The sequence below is a fragment of the Anopheles merus genome, chromosome 2L (genome assembly GCF_017562075.2).
Source record: "Anopheles merus strain MAF chromosome 2L, AmerM5.1, whole genome shotgun sequence".
NCBI classification, from domain to species: domain Eukaryota; kingdom Metazoa; phylum Arthropoda; class Insecta; order Diptera; family Culicidae; genus Anopheles; species Anopheles merus.
This window is the reverse complement of record NC_054083.1, coordinates 27,780,148-27,798,574: the sequence shown is the minus strand read 5'-3', so window position 1 is coordinate 27,798,574 and position 18,427 is coordinate 27,780,148. Positions and strand designations below refer to the sequence as shown.

Below are 18,427 nucleotides of genomic sequence, written 5' to 3'. Positions count from 1 at the left end.
TCTCCTTCAAAGTGCCATTAATGTGGCAATCGATTTTTTTTCTGCTTTTATAATACACTTTTCCTTGTCTTTTCTTCCCCCATTTTCTTTCCACTGCACAATTGATTTGATTTTGTGTGATGTTTTTACAATTCCTTTACGACAACGTTCCTCTTACTAAGCAAGCGCGCTTCGTGGATGCGCATCGATGCATGGGAGGAAGAAGCTCATTTGGCATTTGTGATGGCGCATTTTGGCAGAACTTAAGCATTATACTAAGCACGCTCTTTTACCGCATACACAGCTATGGATATTCTGACTGCCATCCACATACAATAATCAACACGCTTCATTTGCTGCATTTACCACGTGCATTTGCGTAATGCCGCGTGGCACTGTTTTAACTTAAGTTCTGTGGCACCTTCGAGTTCTAGTTTTTTTTTTTTGCATTCTACGCTTCTTGCTAATTGGCTGTATAATGTGCGCTATTGGCCACGCTCATCTGTGTAAGTACGGTATCCCATTTCCTAGCATTCTAGTTTGTTTTTCTTCAATTTCCTAGCTGTGATGTGACTATTAAACGCTTCTGCAAAGGATCAGTTTAAGCTCGGTTGAGCTACAGCAAGATTATAGGTGCGTGATGTTAAAGATTCACAATAATTAGCCTTACAATAAAAAAAAACCCTTTTTCATATCATATAACATCCCTAACGGTCGAAGTAGTAATTGAGGAACCTAGTTTTTCGCTGTAGTCGTTCTAAAATCAAATAAATTTACGGAAGGAATGTTTTTATCTGCTTGTGTTTCGCACATGTGATGCATTTTAAACCATTCTGGTGAACGAATTAGTGTACTACTTGTCAGTTCCCTTACAGTTGGACTCATTAAATAATTACAATTTTACCAACTGTTCCTATTATCCTTTAGTATTTGAGCGGATGTTTTTCTATTCCCTTTCGAAAACGATTCAGGCCGAGTCTACGAGTAAATATGGAAGCAATAGCTGTCGAAATAAGTCTTACCAAATAATATCCGCTAGGCCAATGTAATGGTTGTCGGAGCACAGTTTCTAAAAATCTTTCCCCCTTTCCTTCTGTTCCACCCTTTAAGTTAGCTGGAAAAGCTGTAATTTTACATTTTGCACATCCAGTTTGGCCAGTCGATAGTTTTTTTTTTTTTTTGCTCACACGTAGTTGCCGAGACCTACTCTAACAACAATTCCGTTGGTAACAACGTTGTGATGATGTTTTGCACCTCTTTCCACCTTTCCTCAATTGCAATACTTTACTAATGCCGGCATATTTTCCCACCTTCATTCGACCCGTTTGCAATTCCAGCAACGGTCGAAAGAATATTCCTTAATGCTTTCTTGCCCATATTTAATACCCTTCCTGTTTATCCCTTTTTCCTAGCTAAGCCATGCGATATCGTTCGTTCCTTGCCCCGTTCCTCACACTATTGCGCACGTGCTTTACACAACGCACGCAGGAGTTAAGCTTGTGATTTTTACGCTATCAACCTTAACGAGGTATTATTGTTTTGCTTCCAGTCGAAGTACTCTTACTCGGGTAGCCGAGTAGTCGTTTATGTTTAGTCAGTGGTAGTAGTGTTCTATGTTTGACGCCTAGCATTACCGATTGAGGAGCTCTTAGGGTTGCGTACACAGATAACAAAATACACTCACACACACGCACGCACATACATGCGGCCATTAAACAGATTCCTGATTCCTGGCCATTATTGCATACCTAAAAGATGCAAACATTCACGAAAAAGTCATACTTGCATCAAGCTGGCAACCACTCACAACAAGAGGAAGCATCAGTTCCAGCTTTCCCTTCCACACACACACACATACACTAGAGCCTGTCGGTTGTGGGCGCAAATAAAACAATACCAATCGCTCTATCGACCCCCTCCCGTGTCTACTCATGTTGAAATTCCCACTTTTGTGTTTTAATTCCCGGATGACACGTTGCCACGTGCACGTAGCTCTTCGTCGAAAGGTCGCTACTGTCCAGGCACAGGCCCGACTGCTTGTGGCGCAGCTGCCGATGCTCGGTAAACTCCCACGTATCGTCGATATCTTCATCATCGATGCACGGTATCATCACGACGAACTTCGATTCCGACTTGCTTGCCTGTACCGTCGCGCAGCTGCGCTCGTTCCGCAGCACGTTGCGTTTCGTTAGCGAAAACAGTTGCGATGCGGACACTTCCGGCTTGAAGCAGGTGTAGATACCAAGGTTCCACGGCTTGTCCGCATTCTGCTGCAGCGTGTCGAGGCAGAGATTGTCCGCCTGGGAGGCCAACCGTCCGAATGCGCGCACATTGCGCGTCGGGATGAACTTCTCCGGGTACACGTTTTTCATGTACCAGTCGAAGCTTTTGCAGTGCAGCTTTTCGCGCAACACTTTCCGGTGCGTAACGTCACCGAGCTCGGGATGATCCTACAAAAAAGGGAGGGGGGAAGCATGATCAGTAAAGGAAAAAATGGGACTTAAACCATGCAAACACTTACTTTCAGATCCGGTCGATTCAGGTAAAGCAGCTCGACGTAGTCATCCATCCATACGATCGCCATCCGTACCGTGTTAATACCGTGCGTGTCACGATCATTGGGGAAGCTGTGGAAAGGCGACCATATTTCAAAATCAAACATTCACACTCAACGCACACCTGCGGCACTTACGAGTAGGGGTGGAAATCGCGGAAGATGTGTCCGATGCGCGAGCAAGGAATCGTCTCCAGTGTACCACCGCACTGCCACACCCGGAAGGACATTTCCAGATTCTCGCCACCCCACCCGTCCATCTGCTCGTCGTAGCTGCCAATGTCCCAGAAGTAATCGCGCGCTATCGCAAACAACCCACCCGCCATCGTAGGACTGTACGTCGGACAGATCTCCAGATCCTTCTCCGCACATTCGCGCTTCTGCCGCTCCCGCTCGCGCTTCGTCACATCATGCCAATCGAAGTGGCCGTCCCAGGTGAATCCACCAATCTAGAGGCAGAAGCAGAATTGCAGATTGAATTTAAATCTTCTATGCAATTTGTTTGCTTTATGTGACGTGATGCTACGATTACCTGGAAATCATTGTAGTCGTTGGTACTGTAGTAGAAGTTTTTCGCCTCGATCACATCGATGATCGGCACCAGGACGCTCGTGGGCGACTCCTTGATCCGCTCGAGCAGTGGTTCCAGCCACTGCACCATACACTCACAGTGCGCGTCGAGGAAGACTAGTACGTCGGCTTTCGCTAGCCTGGCACCGGCTAACCGTGCCCTTATTAATCCGACCCTGCAAAAAAAAAAAAACAAAGCAAAATCGTATTGTTTGTAAAAACCCAGTACGCAAGCACAACATAAATCTTGTAAATTAGATTGTTTTTGGACGCTTAAACAAAGAAACAGGAAAACCCTCCCCGAATGAGTTCACACATCGTGTCACGGTTCGCTTAACCCTTGGCCTAGTCGTCATTCCGATCTCAGCCAGGTTTATTGTTGAAAAATACTATTGTTTGCAATCAGACCGTTTTCAGGAGGGAAACGAAAAAAAGAGTCCATTTCCTTTCGCTCTTACGAGCGGACGGACTGGAGTAATAAATACCGCCCAATGCATCTTAAATTTCGCCATTCGCACATAGCTGAATTTATGTAATCCTCTTCCAGGCGGGCCGTGCACCCTCATCGTGGGTCGCTGAAGGTGACGTGCTGCAGACGCGAAGAAGACGACTGCGTTTCCCGTAGCTGCACATTGCTGCAACCGATTTCGCACCTTTGCAAACGATCATTCGTCCACGGGCCAAGAAGCCCGCCATTAATTTCACTTTCATATCAACTAGCGGTGGACCCATTGTTGTGGCCGGGGCAAAGCCGACAGAGGATAAATGTTAAAGGTGACATAAATTTCTTGGTTTTTGTTTGATTTTCCGCTTAGCAAATACAGCTCAAATAGCTCAATCCACTCAATTCGAGTGGCTTTCTACCCCCATCTTCCCTTATTATGGTTACCTTCGTAAGGAAGAGGAATAAAGAAAATGTGATTAGATTAGTGTGTCATTTCATTCGTAAGCGTGAAGGTAGTTGAATTTCCCCGCATTGCTCTCTGGTTGAGGAGTTCAACAGTGCAAAACAGATGCACTTTGGTGGAACGGAGGAAATTGCCTATACCCAACAGCTTGATTGTCCACGGCTAACGAGCAAGAAAATTCTAGTACAAAATGATAATGTTTAATAAATTGTCCCTGCCTTACCGGTTTAGTAAATGCAACTCTTTTGTCAGATACCACACATTAACAGTTAATGAATTGACGTATGATGCCAACGAGCCTTAAATAGTTCACGCAAATAATCGTTTTTAATAGACCGTGTTATGTGAAAATAACAAGTTTATGATAGAGTCATTTACACCAGAAAAAACTGCTCTAATTTCATTTAAAATGATGAAAATAAAACCTGCATTAGCATTAGATTGCCCGTAACATCTTTTTCATGTCCTCCTTATGTAGCGAAACTCGTTTAAAACGTGACCCGTTGCAGCAGAAGAGAAAACCCGGAGAGAGAGAGAGAGAGAGCCAGGAAATCTATTTAAATCGATATTCAATTGCCAATTGACACCGAATCCGTTCAACTACTTAACGATGTAACGCACGTGTGCCCGCTGTGCGCATCGATATGATGCCGACGGGTATTGAATTTGATGCCAATTCCCTACTCAACGTAGGACTAGATGATATCGGGGTTTAAAATAATGTTCATTCCGCATTTTGCGGAAATAAAGCAACGGGAATTGCAATACGATCTAATTGGTATGATAATATGGCATCCCACCAGATTGAACTGTTGTAATAAAAACGAACGGAAGCTGGCACTAGTTGGCAGGGAATGGAGATAATATGCTGAATGCATCTGATTTTCCTTCTTTTTTTTGTTAATTATCTATCAAATTACTACATTTTCTACACTACTCATGCAACACATGCGTTTTTCCCTCTCCCACTCCGGTTTATTGCAGTTATAGGATCAAAGCGATTCTCGTGTGACGTATAAAACAGAGCATCTACTATGCAAATTATGCACAGCTAGAACCGGATACTTTGGCTCTAAAATGGTGATGCTTTTCCCATATGCTACAGAATATCATGAATGCATCAGCTAAACGAGGAATGAACATACGGCTCCCACAAAGAATTCCGTTTCCATATTCAAAATTCGATGAACGGCGTGCGATGATGAAAACAGCACGGCCTACTGTTGAACATTCCATCATGGCCAGAGCCAACGCTTTCACGACTTCAAACATTTGCTGTTTTTATTTATATATTTTGTTTTATGCAATTTGACATTTGGCCGGCTGAAATTGTGTCAACACGCCATACAAAAAACACACACATACGCACCAATCTTCACCCCGAAAGTATGTAAATAAATGGCTGATCGAATACACTACTCGAAACGGTACGCAACAACATTAGAGCAATGCCTAACCTGTATTGATCAAAGGCCCCAAAGGTATCTGTGAGAAATAGAGATGTGCACACTGAGTAAGAGAGCGAGTAAGTGAGTGAACTGAATCCTGCAAATAAATGTATGTATTCAACTCAGCACGAGGATTTTCTATGAATCTCTTGCTTTATTTGCACTTTTTTATTATAAGAACGATTAGAATCCCAAGAGAGCTAACCAGCTACCTTGCGAAAAAAGACAGTGAGTTGGATCCTAAAAAGACAGTTCACACGGATCAGAGAGTGAGTGAAACGAATCTCAAAGAAGGTAAAAGAAGAAGAAGATGTTGGAAGTACATTATATTTGTATGATTCTTGAGTCTTGTTTTTCTTAATATTTCGTGTGAATCTTTATGAAGAATGATTCAAATATCTATAGTTAGCCTTGCACTCTGATTCAAATCACCGATCTCTAATTCAAACACTGTGGCTGGTATTGTTGAATCTGTTCGTAGCGGGAACGTACGGCGCTCACATTAAATTCTAGGGATGGCAACACATTTCTTGAGCCCGGTCCTACAACGCCGCGGTGAATAACTGTAGCAACCATCTGGTACGTTAGGAAAACTGAGTGTCGGGACGTACGCCGCCGCTACAAACGGATTCAATAATACCAGCCTGTATCTGGAAGTAAAATCTCAATGGTGGAAGTTACTACTCGGCACAAATAATGATTAAATTAAATCCCAAAAAAATAAACCCTTTAGTTAGGCCAGAGAGTAACAATTTTGAAACCCAAAAATGTTGATCTCTAGTCGATCCAGAGTGTGAGTCAGTTGGATTCTACAAGAGTGAGTCACTAGGCGGCACAAAGAGTGAGTGAGTTGAATTCGATACTAGTGAGCCACGGTTCGGGTCGAAGAGTATTACTCACTCACTCAAATCCCAAAAAAAAAGTGAGTCGTTAGCAAGGTGAAGTAAAACTTCAACCAAACCAAGATGAGCCAATGTATTTCCTGTATTGACGCATTCGATATCGCGGGTGGTAATCACGTATTTATCTTGCGTACTTTATCATTACCAGACCAGAGGAGCAAAGCAGATAAACCGGGAAAGATTGACGGGACGACGTAAACAAATCGACCGTATAATGTATAATGCGATTTTACAGATAAAGAATGTTCTAATGCAACAAGTTTGACGTTTGATAATTGCTCCAGCTTAACCCCGATTTTGGCAGCACTTTTGATGTAGATGTCCCCTCGTAGTCCGTGTCCTAGCTAGGGAGTAAAAAGTGAAAATATCACAAAAGCTCAGCTCAGTTGCGACCACACTGACAAGTAATTGCAAAGTTTTCCCCGTTTCTCACTGTGTCAAAGAGATGCTTGTCACCCCGGTGGAACGCTAGATGATGTCTCACACGCCCGCCATGCCCCTAGAACTAGTTTTGCAAAGCATATCGGGAGTACTAAAAATTTACATTTTATCAACCACACGATACGCGATGCGAAAGGGGGAAAGATTGTATCCGTTGGAACGGGTTAGGTTTGCCCTCGAAAAAAAAACACCTTGCCAATGTTGCTGTGCCACACCAGCCGGATGATAGTAGCGACGACGCGTGATGATGCGGTTGGCATAATTAACCGCCACCCAAACCCACACCAAAGTGGAAGCGCGGTATTGAGATCACACAGGGTGTCCTTTTCCTTGTGGTTTGGGCTGTTTTTTTTTTTTTTTTTGTATTTTTTGAGGTCACTGGTAAGAAGGAAGGTTGGAAGAAAGTAAGAAAGCAAGGTAGCTACTGCTTAAGATCGCTTAAAGCTTTCTCTTTTACCCTGCACACACACACACTTTGTGGTTGTGGTTTCATGGTATGCAAATTCTGTATCCACCTTTCCTGCACATCCTTTCTGCGCGTTACTGCACCGCAAAGCTTGTTCACCCAGCGGCGCATCGATTGGACCGGTTCTATCACAGCTCTAAGGGGCAAACCCCCAGCGAAGATGAGGCACACTCCACCGCATAACTGCAATGTTGTGTTCCTGTTTGTTCCATAGCAGAAGCATCCAACACTCGACTGAAGATCTGATTGTGGCTACAAGCCATTTCCCCTTCCGCAAAACGAAACGGCCGTAACGGGGTATACTAGACCGTCGACTCTTCTATGTCAACGTCAACTAGTACGTACAACGACACACGTGGCGCGGCGAACTAGCGAACGCCGCAGAAGCGATAAATAATAGCTGCGGCCACCGATCGCGCAGATCGCACACTAGATTGCAACACAGTAGCGCGCTGCAAACTCCCAATGATTGATTGTTGTTCCCGACAGCGGTGGTAGATTGTGATCATATTGCAGGGATATTGAAGTGGGTAGCACATGAATGCACGCCACAGGGTTGTGGACGTGGCATGTGCTGGTTCGGAGCATGATGGTCGATCATCTGCAACGTCAGCTGCAACCGTTCGATAAATCTGATGGTTTGCAATTCGGATTCATTGCAACTGCGAAGAACACACTCCCACCACCTGCCCCAAACTGTTTGACTATTTGAACAACTGTTTTTTGAAGGCCTAATACCAATTGAATAAACGATTGCTGCTTACAGACTGCAATAGCATTGACGTCATTGGTACACAGTGAAATGTATGCAAGGTATGGTGTCTTCTAGGTGAATTCTTTCTTTAAATTGAATATTTTGAAGGTCTCGTCATATTCGATACATTTTTACAGTTAAATCTCTATAACGTGAATCTTCAAGGGACCGTCAGCTTAGCAAGCTTTCCATCCATGAGAGCCCAAAAATTCATTTTAGAGATTGTCGGCTGCCAAATCACACTTACAGCTTTGAGGATATTTGCCTGAGAGACACATTCATCTTGTATGTATGGAATATGACGGGTCCGTCAAAATGTTCTTTTAAAAGAAACAATTCATCTAGAAGAGACTACATCTTAAGGTCGCTTTACACCTTGCATGAAAGTGAACGTAAAATTTTGTCTTTTTTCCTATATTTCATTCAATATTTATGAGAATATGGATTATCTTACACCAAAAGGACCAAAAGGATATTCTATTCCCCAACTATTGAGACTATAAAACATGTTAAAATAATCAATAAAATGCATTTCCTTATCATTCCCCGATGACCATTATTTTTAAACGTGAACAAAGCGGCGAATCACGGGGAACTGCATTTAATTTATTACTCCAATATATTTTTATAGTCTAAATAGTTGAGGAATTCAATGTCCTTATCCTTGTCCTATCTTGTGGTTTGGTGTACAATAAGCCATATTCTGAAATTATTGAAATATAGCAGAAAAACCCAAAGTTTCACATTCAATTTCACTGGGGTTCTAACGTGAGCTTTAGAGAGATTTCACCGAGAATTCACAGTTCAATCAGAAGACTATCTTAAATCCATCGTCGGCAAAGACATGACTTGCAACATACTGTGTTGGGGCTTCGTAAAGTTTGTAAGATTTGTTTGTAGCTACTGCTTAAGATCGCTTAAAGCTTTCTCTTTTACCCTGCACACACACTTCGTGGTTGTGGTTTCATGGTATGCAGTTTGTAAGCATCTTTGTTCGCTTGCAGTACACAACTAAAACATCTCTTGCTAATGCACAAACCTTCTCTTCATAGAAGTCATCCATCTCGATCCATGTTTAGATAAAGCAAATCTACGGTACGGCCCCTAATACCCCAATGTATGCTTGTGTGGCCATCATGTATGTCATTGGATGTTTTCCCCCATCCAAAAGCTGCATCGCAAACGATGGAACGGGGACACACAAACCTAACTCGATCAACATTTCAAGGCGATCGACTTTTCGTGACTTCGGATCATTCGCCATCCTCCACACGGTCCGGCTCGAGCCATCTTTTCTCGCTTTGCACAAACCGTTGTCATCTTCCAACCACGGAGAAGTTCAAACGATGGCCCCTTAAACTGCACGAGTGAACTCCCCCCCCCCCCCCCCCTGCAAAGCTCACCGCCACCACCGAACGATCGTCGTGATCGTAGCCAGCCTCGCCGCGCGTCAATGTCGTGAAGAGGATCAAACAGCATAACCGCGTGGAAAGCAGCGTGTCCAAAAAGGCCACCTTCAAAAGCTGTGCCCAACACACCAGCGTATGAATGCACACAGCGGATGTTTTGAGGCCGGGGCCTATTAAACGGACCGGTTTTTTTATTGTCGCCATACGCTTGTGTGCGTGTGACGGCGCGTGTAGGAACGGTACCGAATTTAAATATTTATGCTTATGAGCGCCTTGCGCTGAAGACGAAGACGATGACGACGACGACGACGACGACAGGGTGCGTGTGTTTGTGTGGGCCGCTCGAACGCATCAGCAGCTTGCGATCTCCGGCTTTGGGCTTGCCCGGCCGAGTCTTTCCGAGTTCAAGGTGTGTGCAGAAGGCATTAGCGTTTGACACTACGGCGGGAATGGAAGGATGGCATTCTGCGACGGTTTTAACAGCGTGGCGTTGGCACACGTCATGCCTGTCGGTTGACTCATTGCATTCTTGCGTGTGGGTAGATAGCGTAACCAACGTGACTATCGGAACAGGCAACTGCCATTAGCTGAAAACGGATGAGATGCGTATAGATTAATCTTTCTACGAACGGCAAACCGCTTCGTTTGGGTACAATTTAGATGTTGGAATTAATTTTTCAAGATTTTTCCAACACTGGAAAGTTGGAAGGTGACATTTACACCATTCCCCATACTTTCATGTTCCGCGTGTCACGTACGACGATATGAACCAAAAAAACAAACAACATTTACACCAACATAATTGCCATGCTTACGTTCTTTGACACGGTAAAACGTGCTACCAAGAATTAGAAAGTTAAACATCTCCCGGTGTGCTGTTGCTTTTTGGTTTTTGCAGAAATAACTTGACCCTCGCGGCACGCAGCCATTAACCAATTCGTGTCCCGTTAGCACAACAAACGGTGCCACGATGGCCAATGGTGACCAGCGATGCTTCGAGAACACGGTTACCATTAACTTATGCAATGCATACATCTTGGATGCCGATTTGCTCGATAGTCGTTGCGTTGTAACGCCCTTCCTAAAGATTGAGTAACTGAAGGCAGTAGGCCGGGTGGGTTTTACTTTCTACCGAACTACACACTCACCACCATCAACAACAAAAAATGGCTTCACTCAAACGTCGTCCACACCTTAACAACAACAATTGGAGCAGCAAATCGAGTAAGATCGAGCCGGTGGGTGATGTGTGTTGAATAATTTAGCCATCGATGTGTGGTGGACAAAGCATCAGGTGGTACACAGACATGACACTGTGGGAACGTGGGAATATCTCATCACCGCAAAAAAAGAACACCCCGAGACGGAGCTGCGCACAAGTTTGTGATTTCTTTTCTACACACAAAAAAGACCTCAACTCATAAGCAAAGGCACCGCACACCTTTGGGGCAACCTTGCGGCCCTACCAGGTTCACCAATTTGATGAGCAAAACGTTGCACCATGCACACACGAACACACACGTTGGGAGATTGCTTTGCAGGCTGGCTGGCTGTCATTTGCCTTTCCTTTCCATCGTTTTTTTTTTTTTATTTCCCCCGAAGTCATGGCATGCTTCGCCCCGAAAGCCACGCAGCAGCAGAAGCAGCACGCAAAAATACCTTCCAAACTAGCCGGCGCGTAGTGAAAGCGCGTAACATTTTTCTCAAGAAACGTACACCGAAAGCGAGTAAATCCCGCAAAGGGTTACACTTACGCCGTGGTCCGTTTTGTCAAGGTGTACACATCAGCTGCCATCAGCTCAGTGATTGTCCAAAATTCAACCGTGCGTGTAAAGGTAAGGCGGTTGCAGTGAAGATGGCCACCCCATCGGTTAGTGTCGTGTCAGGCCGCACAAACTAACGATTTCGTGATGTTGCACTACGCTGTAAGTACAACGGCCAGTGCAGGAAAGGTGGGATGGAAATTTGACCACTAATTTCATTGCATCCCGTCCCATCTTCACATAGGTCAGAGTTTTAAGTACTGAGCTCCAACGATAGAGGGTCATTACCCACGGCGCAAATGTCAGGATCAGCAATTTGGCAACAACCAAAAAAAGGGGCAGCTATTAAAGCTGGTAGTGTGTGTGTGTGTGTGCACATAGGAAAGTCCAGCAAATTTGGAGGCTTTTCTCTTCATATTAGCGAGAGCATCAAGCAATTTCTCACACGCCGTCAATTACCTTCTGTCCCCAAAGTAAACGAACACTTCCAATGAGGTGTAAAGAATGGAGCATTATGTGAAGATTGCCTGAAGTTTTTTTTAGATAATCTGACCTGCATCATCAAAGAAAGGAGAGCAGGGAAGAAAAGAGAGAAAATGGAATCTCATCCAATTATGAGAGACAAAACATTAACGCTTACAAAACGGTTCATAACTGCGCTGCGCTACCTTTTGCGTGCAGCTGGTGCGTGTTTGCGCATAGGGCAAACGAAAAAGAAAAACACCTGCAGTAAACCAAAAGCAAGAATTGCAACTCCATTTCCAGCAGAAGCGCAGAAGAATCTACACACCACGAGATGAAAACAATAATTTTGCGTTTGGTCAGTACGTTCCTTTTAAAAACTACCAGGCGATCAAGCCCTTAACACACCAACAGCTGACTTTTTGGAGAAACTTTAGATACCACAAAAAAACTCTTCCCTCTTTGTCTCTCTCTCTCTCCTTTACAGCATGTGAGACGGGAGATGCTGGCCTTTGTTGTGTAAATTATTAATAATTTTCACCATGACCACTAACCCACCACCATCATCATCATCGTCCGGGAAGAGGAAAACGCGGGGGATGAATCGTGGAAACGACGATGGAAGCCAAAAAGAAGGAAAGATCAGCGAACACTTTCACTTGCGATTAGTGTGGTGTGTATGTGTGTCATGGTGTGCCCGGAGTGCCCCTGCTTTACTGGACGCTGGGACGGGAGAGTTCGAGAGTCACGCCGCCCTTCCTGGCCAAGGTGGGACTTTTGAATGGAACGCCAAGACGGAGAGACGACACACGATCGTTTGCTTGCGAACCGGACAGTCGCAGAACAATAGCAACATTAGTGTACTTTCCTATTTCTTTGTCGTATCGCGGCGGCATTAGATGTAGCTGCTCGTAACATAAACCTCGGTACGGTGGTTGTGTGTGGCTGGCAGTTTTCCTTTAACGATCGGTAATAAAACAGCAAATATTCTATTTCACCCACCGCACCCAATGGACCGCATATCCGCACACACACATGATCGGTTCGTTCGGTTAGCGAGCCGATCTCGATCTCCCTTTGCCTATTTCAAACATTTTGTGGGGAAAGTGGAATGGAAACTCGTGGTGAGGCAAACAGAAGCAATTAAAACGGTGCCGGTTAGATTATTTACAATCGCACGCCTGCCGCACGTGGTACAATAAACACAAGACGGTGGTCCGAATGTTGTAAAATATGAAAGATGCGGTAGTATTAACAGTGATATTGTTAAAGTGAATACAATGTTACAATAAGGCTAGCGACTGACCGAAACGATCCAACACAACGCAGTAAATGTCCATCTAAAGCAATAAAAAATGATGCACAATGCATCCCAATTACACTGCCACTAACAAGCAAACAACGGTCTAAAAAATGCATAAACCATTTCTTTAACAGTATTACAATTCCCACGGATCAGGTGCATTAAGCAGGATTGAACATTATTTAACAATTAATTAGCGTTTAGTACACATTTGACGTGGATGGGCGTACCACTCGCCGGGCACTACAGGTAAAGGGCTCTCTAGAAAGCATTAGCTCTGGCTGGCTGGCTCGCTGGTTGGCTGATAAGTATCAATAAACAACCATCCAGGCTCCCTCGGAAGCGAAACGAACGACGATCAAGGCGTGCGGGCACGCTCGCCGAGTGAGCCGAATAAGTAATTCAACCATTGCAAACACAATTGCTTAACACCGGCAGTAAATGTTTATCTTATCGGTTTTAATTCACCGCCAGTTTCATCCCACCCACCCCGTACACACTTGCGACGTGGCAGGGCAGCGCCTCTGCGGGACGCAACCCGAAGACCCGATCGCACCTTTGGTAGCGCGTGCGGCGTGGAAATTAGCTCCATTAGGCAACTGTGCTCCGAGAGCTGAGTTTGGGCGCAGCTAGAAAAGTAACCGACTCATCATCGTGGGCCGTTTGAGTGAACTTCTTCTTCTTCATCTTAGGGGAGGGAAGAAGAGAGGCAGAGAGAGAAAATGAAAAGGTGTAGTGATTACCAAAGCGTTAAGAAGCTTAGCCGTGTTGTTGGCTGCCATTACCGCTATAGGCTACCAGTCCGCGGACGATCGCTCGTTCTGAGATAGCCAAGACCGATATAGAGTTGGTAAACATTCGAAGGAAAGACTGCTTTCCCTTCGTGCGTTGATCTAGTGGTCTGAGGGGTGTCCCATTTTACGTGGCCGTCGTAGAGTTTGTTTCCCTCTTTTCGTTTCGGCCAAACCACACTCAGTCCATTCCAGCCGTCTGGCTGAGTAAGCCGTCCCGAAAAAGACTTGGCCCAAAGCCAAGCCAAAACGAAGAGACGAACGCACGAATGTGTCTTGCGCTTCTGAGGCAGTAACGAGAACGTTCCGACCGCACGACAAGATGGGGTAAGGTTGAAAGTAGTGATGGCAAAAATGAAGTTTTGGTCGGAATCGATTCTGGCTAGCTCCGAAGCGTTTCTGGAAACGATTGCGGATAGTAGTTATCGGATCAGTTTCCGGAATCCATTCTGAAATCGGCCCCGGAATTGGAATCGGCTCCGGAAATGGAATTGGCTCCGGAATTGGCTCCAGAATCGAAATCGGCTCCGGATTCGGAATTGGCTCCGAAATCGGAGTCGATTTCGGCATCTCCATACCAATAGGCGTTTGGATCCAATGATGCTACGTATTGATAGCAGCAAAGAATCACAATTTACTTGTAACTCATGGGGATCCATTCTCATGGGGATTCCCGGACTGATTTCGCTTTTGAAACATCTTATTTCAATTCAAGCATTGATTCTCGTTCCGGAGCTAATTCCATTTATTGAGTCAATCCTGATTCCGTTACCGAGATAAATTCCGATTCCGAGGTCAAATCCATTCTGAAGCAAATTCTGATTTCAGAATCGATTCGGAATCAGCGCCGGAATCAACTCTGGAATCGGCTCCGGAATTGGTTCTGAACATGGAATTGGAATCGGGTAGGCTCCCACCACTAGTTGAAAGCCAGTCAGAGCAAGTGATTTTGACGGTCGACATTGGCCAAAAAGCTGGAACGCGTCCATCCAATTATGGAGAGATGGCGAATTTGCACGCATCTAGAAGTTGATGAACTTTTTCTACGGCAAACGTGGGCATTTTTAGCATAATTTGTGTTTGGTTAGTGGATTTGGAACACAATAAATTTGTCCCAGTGCGTGAAGAAAGCGTTTTTTTGTGTGTCAAAAAATCTGGTTTGCTCTGAAAAACTGTAAAAGAGATCATATGAAAACAGGTTTTACAATTCACAGCTTCCCCCTGTAAACAGAATAAACCTAATGAAATGACCACAATTAACAACTAAAAACCAAAACCTAAAAAAAAGCTGGCTAATTATAACAATACAAGCGTTTATGTAGCGAAACGAAACGGGAAGTCGGTAATCGAGAATCGGCCCTAAAGAAAGGCAACGCATAAAGAATACTCCCGTCACTCGGCACTTTGGCCTTGGCCGTGGTGGAGCCGCGGTGGGAAAAAAAACCTCACACACCGGTCCCAGTGGCTGATGACGTGGAGAAGAGCGGAAACAATCATCAAACAAACACAACATTCGTGGCGCGTTGTAAGAAAAATCCCCCCAAAAAACAACCAGCCTTCTCTCGCCCCGTGCAAGACAGCCACAAACGACAGCGGGCTCTGGAATCGGCCAGCCTCTGCTTGTGTGCGTGTGTGTGTGTGGGGTGACGTGAGAAATGAGTCAACGGTAGAACCGCACGCGGGCGCGCGCTCGCGCTACCTTCCACCCGGATACGTGGCCATCCGCGCGTGCAGCACACTGTGTGCGTACGAGCGTGCACACATTTGACGCGTGGTCTTGCAAGTTTCATGGATCGCGTGGAACACTTACCGCTGTCGCTGCCGGAGCACCTTCACCTTCGCCGGCAGCCGGGTCCGGACGTAGTAGTCCAGCTTGCCCTTCAGCTCCACGTTGGTGCTGCCGTCGTCGACGAGAATGATCTCGCGCAGCAGCCGCCCGTCGGCCGTGTTCAGCACGCTGTGGACCGTGCGCAGCAGCACCGAGTACGGCTCGTTGTAGAAGATGATGATGACGCTGGTCGAGGGCAGGCCGGCCAGGTCGTAGTGCTTGCGCTTGCAGGCCGGATGCCGACCGTCCGGCGGTGTTCGGTTGTAGCTCAGATGCTCGCTCAGCTCCTCGTTCAGTGCGATCGTGGCCAGCTGCTTTTCGCCGATCTCCTTCGCGTCGCCCGTCAGCTCGACGCCCTCGCCATTGTTGCCGAGGCCGGGCCGCTGCTTGGCCAGGTCGGCCAGCACGAGCCGCTCGAACAGGGCGTCTCCGCTCGGCGGCAGGGCCGGCAGCAGGTTGCCCTTGTTAAGGGGCCCGCCGGCGGCCGCTTCGGCCGCCGCCAGCAACTCCAGCCGGTTCACATCCAGCCCGAGCTGGGCCAGCGGTTTCGCCTGCTCGAGGGCCGGGCTGCCGAGCGAGTTCGGCGAGCCGTTCAGGTTCTTGAAGTAGAACAGCACGAACAGCCCGAGCACCAGCAGCAGCAGCACGCGCGTGTACAGATTGCGCCGTATGCTGAGCCCGCCGCGGAAGAACATTGTGCCCGCCGCTACCTAACGCTACCTTGCGGTGTATTGCCGCTCCCTGCCTTTTAAAGCAGGCTTCTTGTTCACTCTCTCTTTCTCGCTCGCTCCCGGTCAGCTACAGTAGCAACGAGATGCCTTCCTTCCGCCCAGTACGATCATCGAGACATTCGGCGCTGTCGCACGCTGCTTCCGGGTTGCGCCTTCTCAATTCTGGTTCGGGTTTTGTTAGTGTTTACTAATTTTCCGCTTCCTTTCCTGGTTTCTCTATTCTCGTTTAGCCGAGATATCAATCAAAATTCGATGCCACACACGCCACACAGCTGCTTGACATTTCCGATGACGAGGTGACGAGACGACGACGGGACCGTGTGCTTTGGCAGATGTTCAGAATTCTATCAACAAAGTCGCAGCAACCGCTGGCTATTGGCTTCCTCTTCACACCCAGCGGAATAATTATCGCACTGTTTTGCTTTTCACTCTTCGCAGCATCCAAAAAAAAGCACATCAAATGATGGCAAACATTCCCTATTCTCTCTGTGATGTTTGGATTCGTGTTTTCGTGTTGCTTTAAAAAACTACACGATGATAAGGATGTGGTGTGCCCCTTTGCTTGACCGGAGATGCATGCATTTGCAGCAACATGTGCCTGCGTGTGAGTGCGCGCGCGTGTGTGTGTGTGTGTGTGTGCGGTTGCTACAGACTCCCTTTCTCTTCGCCAGTTTCAAGGACGGATGCACAAGCGCATTGATGAGCAAGATTTCAATAACACCTGTCGAAGGAACTGCTGGAATTTCCCGAAGAGAGCGATTGGGACTCGGAGCACAAACGCGCACACTATCACACTGCCCTGGTGGCCCTTAAACTAAACAGAAAACAATATACCAGCAACCTTCCGGGAGCTATCAACGCAGACGGGAGCAGTAAACGACGGGAGTCGCAATCACAACACACACGACGTAAGAACGACGTAATTCCTGTTTCCACACTACACTGCCTTTGCACAGAATTTTCACCTCCGGTAATATGCCGGTGTAGTGCAAAGCACTTGCTAAAACAACCTATCACGAAAATGGTTAGAACCTTTTTGGCTGCTGGAAGCACTGGAGTTGGATCACTTGTTGGAGTTGGTTTGTCGTGCAGCCACTTTCTACGCTCCCGGGACTCCCGCGCGTAACTCGATTTGCTCGGTCTGCCGTCTTTCGGTGCGCTTGCAAGACGGAAAACGGGTTTTTTCCTTCTTCTTAGCACTAAACCACCGCTAAACCCCCGCGTACGCACTCATCGCGGCACCGTGTGTATAACCAAAAAAATCAACAAAAAACGGGGACGCGAGCAACCTGCGAGACACCTCCGTTCGGGACGGGGTTGAAAAACTGTTTGAACAATGAAGCAACTGACAGCGAGCAAGGCAACCCTCCTCCGTCCGAAACGTAAACAAAACTGCCCGATTGGCGTTAAGGCGCCTTTCGATGTAGCGTTAATAGTGCGAGAGAGAAGGAAAGTCTTGTGTTGAGGTGATTTTTTATGTGCAAGAAGATTTTTCAATAGCATTCCTAATGTTTTTTGAGTGGAAAACACTTGATACAAATTAATGTAAATCCATTTTTTAGTTTTATTACAGTTGGATCGAAAAAAGAGGGGAAATTTCACGTACAATTCCCAAAAGCTTTTGCACACCTTGCGGAGACACCCTGTGTCATGCTGGCAATATTTGTTCATTGGGTATTTGATGTTTTGACAATATCGCATTTAGACTGTTGTTTTCGATTTAAATGCACATTTTCCAAAAAGGGAAGCAAAAATTGGTAAGAATAATTAACTTTTTACAATAATTTACCTATATTATTCGTAGAAAGCTCTCTCAACCAATGCGATTCTATCGTTTTCTATTGCATGCAATACAAGTCATAACTTAACTCAGCAAGAACAGATCAAAGGAGGCGACACTATTAGAGAAATTGTTGTCCAACGACCTTTCGGATAAATTGGGAAGATATTACAACTGTGGTAAACGACGAAATAAGCGCCAAAATCAAGAACATGGAATAATGAAGACAAAAGTAACCTATAGGTATGTTTTTTAACTTAGTGGTTTAATACATACCCTACTGGATTGTTTGTACATTAATAGCCCCTGCAAATAGTTGACGACGGTTCGAGGAAGAA

At 45.8% G+C, this 18,427-nt stretch overlaps 2 protein-coding genes and 1 long non-coding RNA gene across 3 annotated transcripts in view; 2 read left to right on the top strand and 1 right to left on the bottom strand.

Annotated features, from left to right (window-relative positions):
• Positions 1 to 76: 76 nt before the first annotated feature.
• LOC121592433 (polypeptide N-acetylgalactosaminyltransferase 1) lies at positions 77 to 17,659 on the bottom strand. The gene is made up of 5 exons (XM_041913861.1): positions 15,561 to 17,659; positions 3,066 to 3,279; positions 2,672 to 2,982; positions 2,501 to 2,606; positions 77 to 2,429 (listed from the first exon to the last, which is right to left on the bottom strand). The coding sequence occupies exons 1-5, from the start codon at positions 16,271 to 16,273 to the stop codon at positions 1,905 to 1,907; spliced, it is 1,869 nt and encodes a 622-aa protein (XP_041769795.1). The 5' UTR covers positions 16,274 to 17,659; the 3' UTR covers positions 77 to 1,904.
• Positions 10,558 to 12,698, top strand: LOC121592434. Its single transcript, XR_006004666.1, has 3 exons — positions 10,558 to 11,356; positions 11,439 to 12,018; positions 12,144 to 12,698. It is a non-coding gene; the product is annotated as an uncharacterized LOC121592434 (long non-coding RNA).
• A 334-nt stretch (positions 17,660 to 17,993) lies between the features above and the next one.
• LOC121594926 (zinc finger protein 624-like) overlaps positions 17,994 to 18,427 on the top strand; it is a 28,550-nt gene continuing 28,116 nt past the window's right edge. Inside the window, exons 1-2 of the mRNA XM_041918766.1 lie at positions 17,994 to 18,066; positions 18,167 to 18,332. The gene's annotated coding sequence lies outside the window, so the exon portion shown is untranslated. The remainder of the gene's footprint in view (positions 18,067 to 18,166; positions 18,333 to 18,427) is intronic.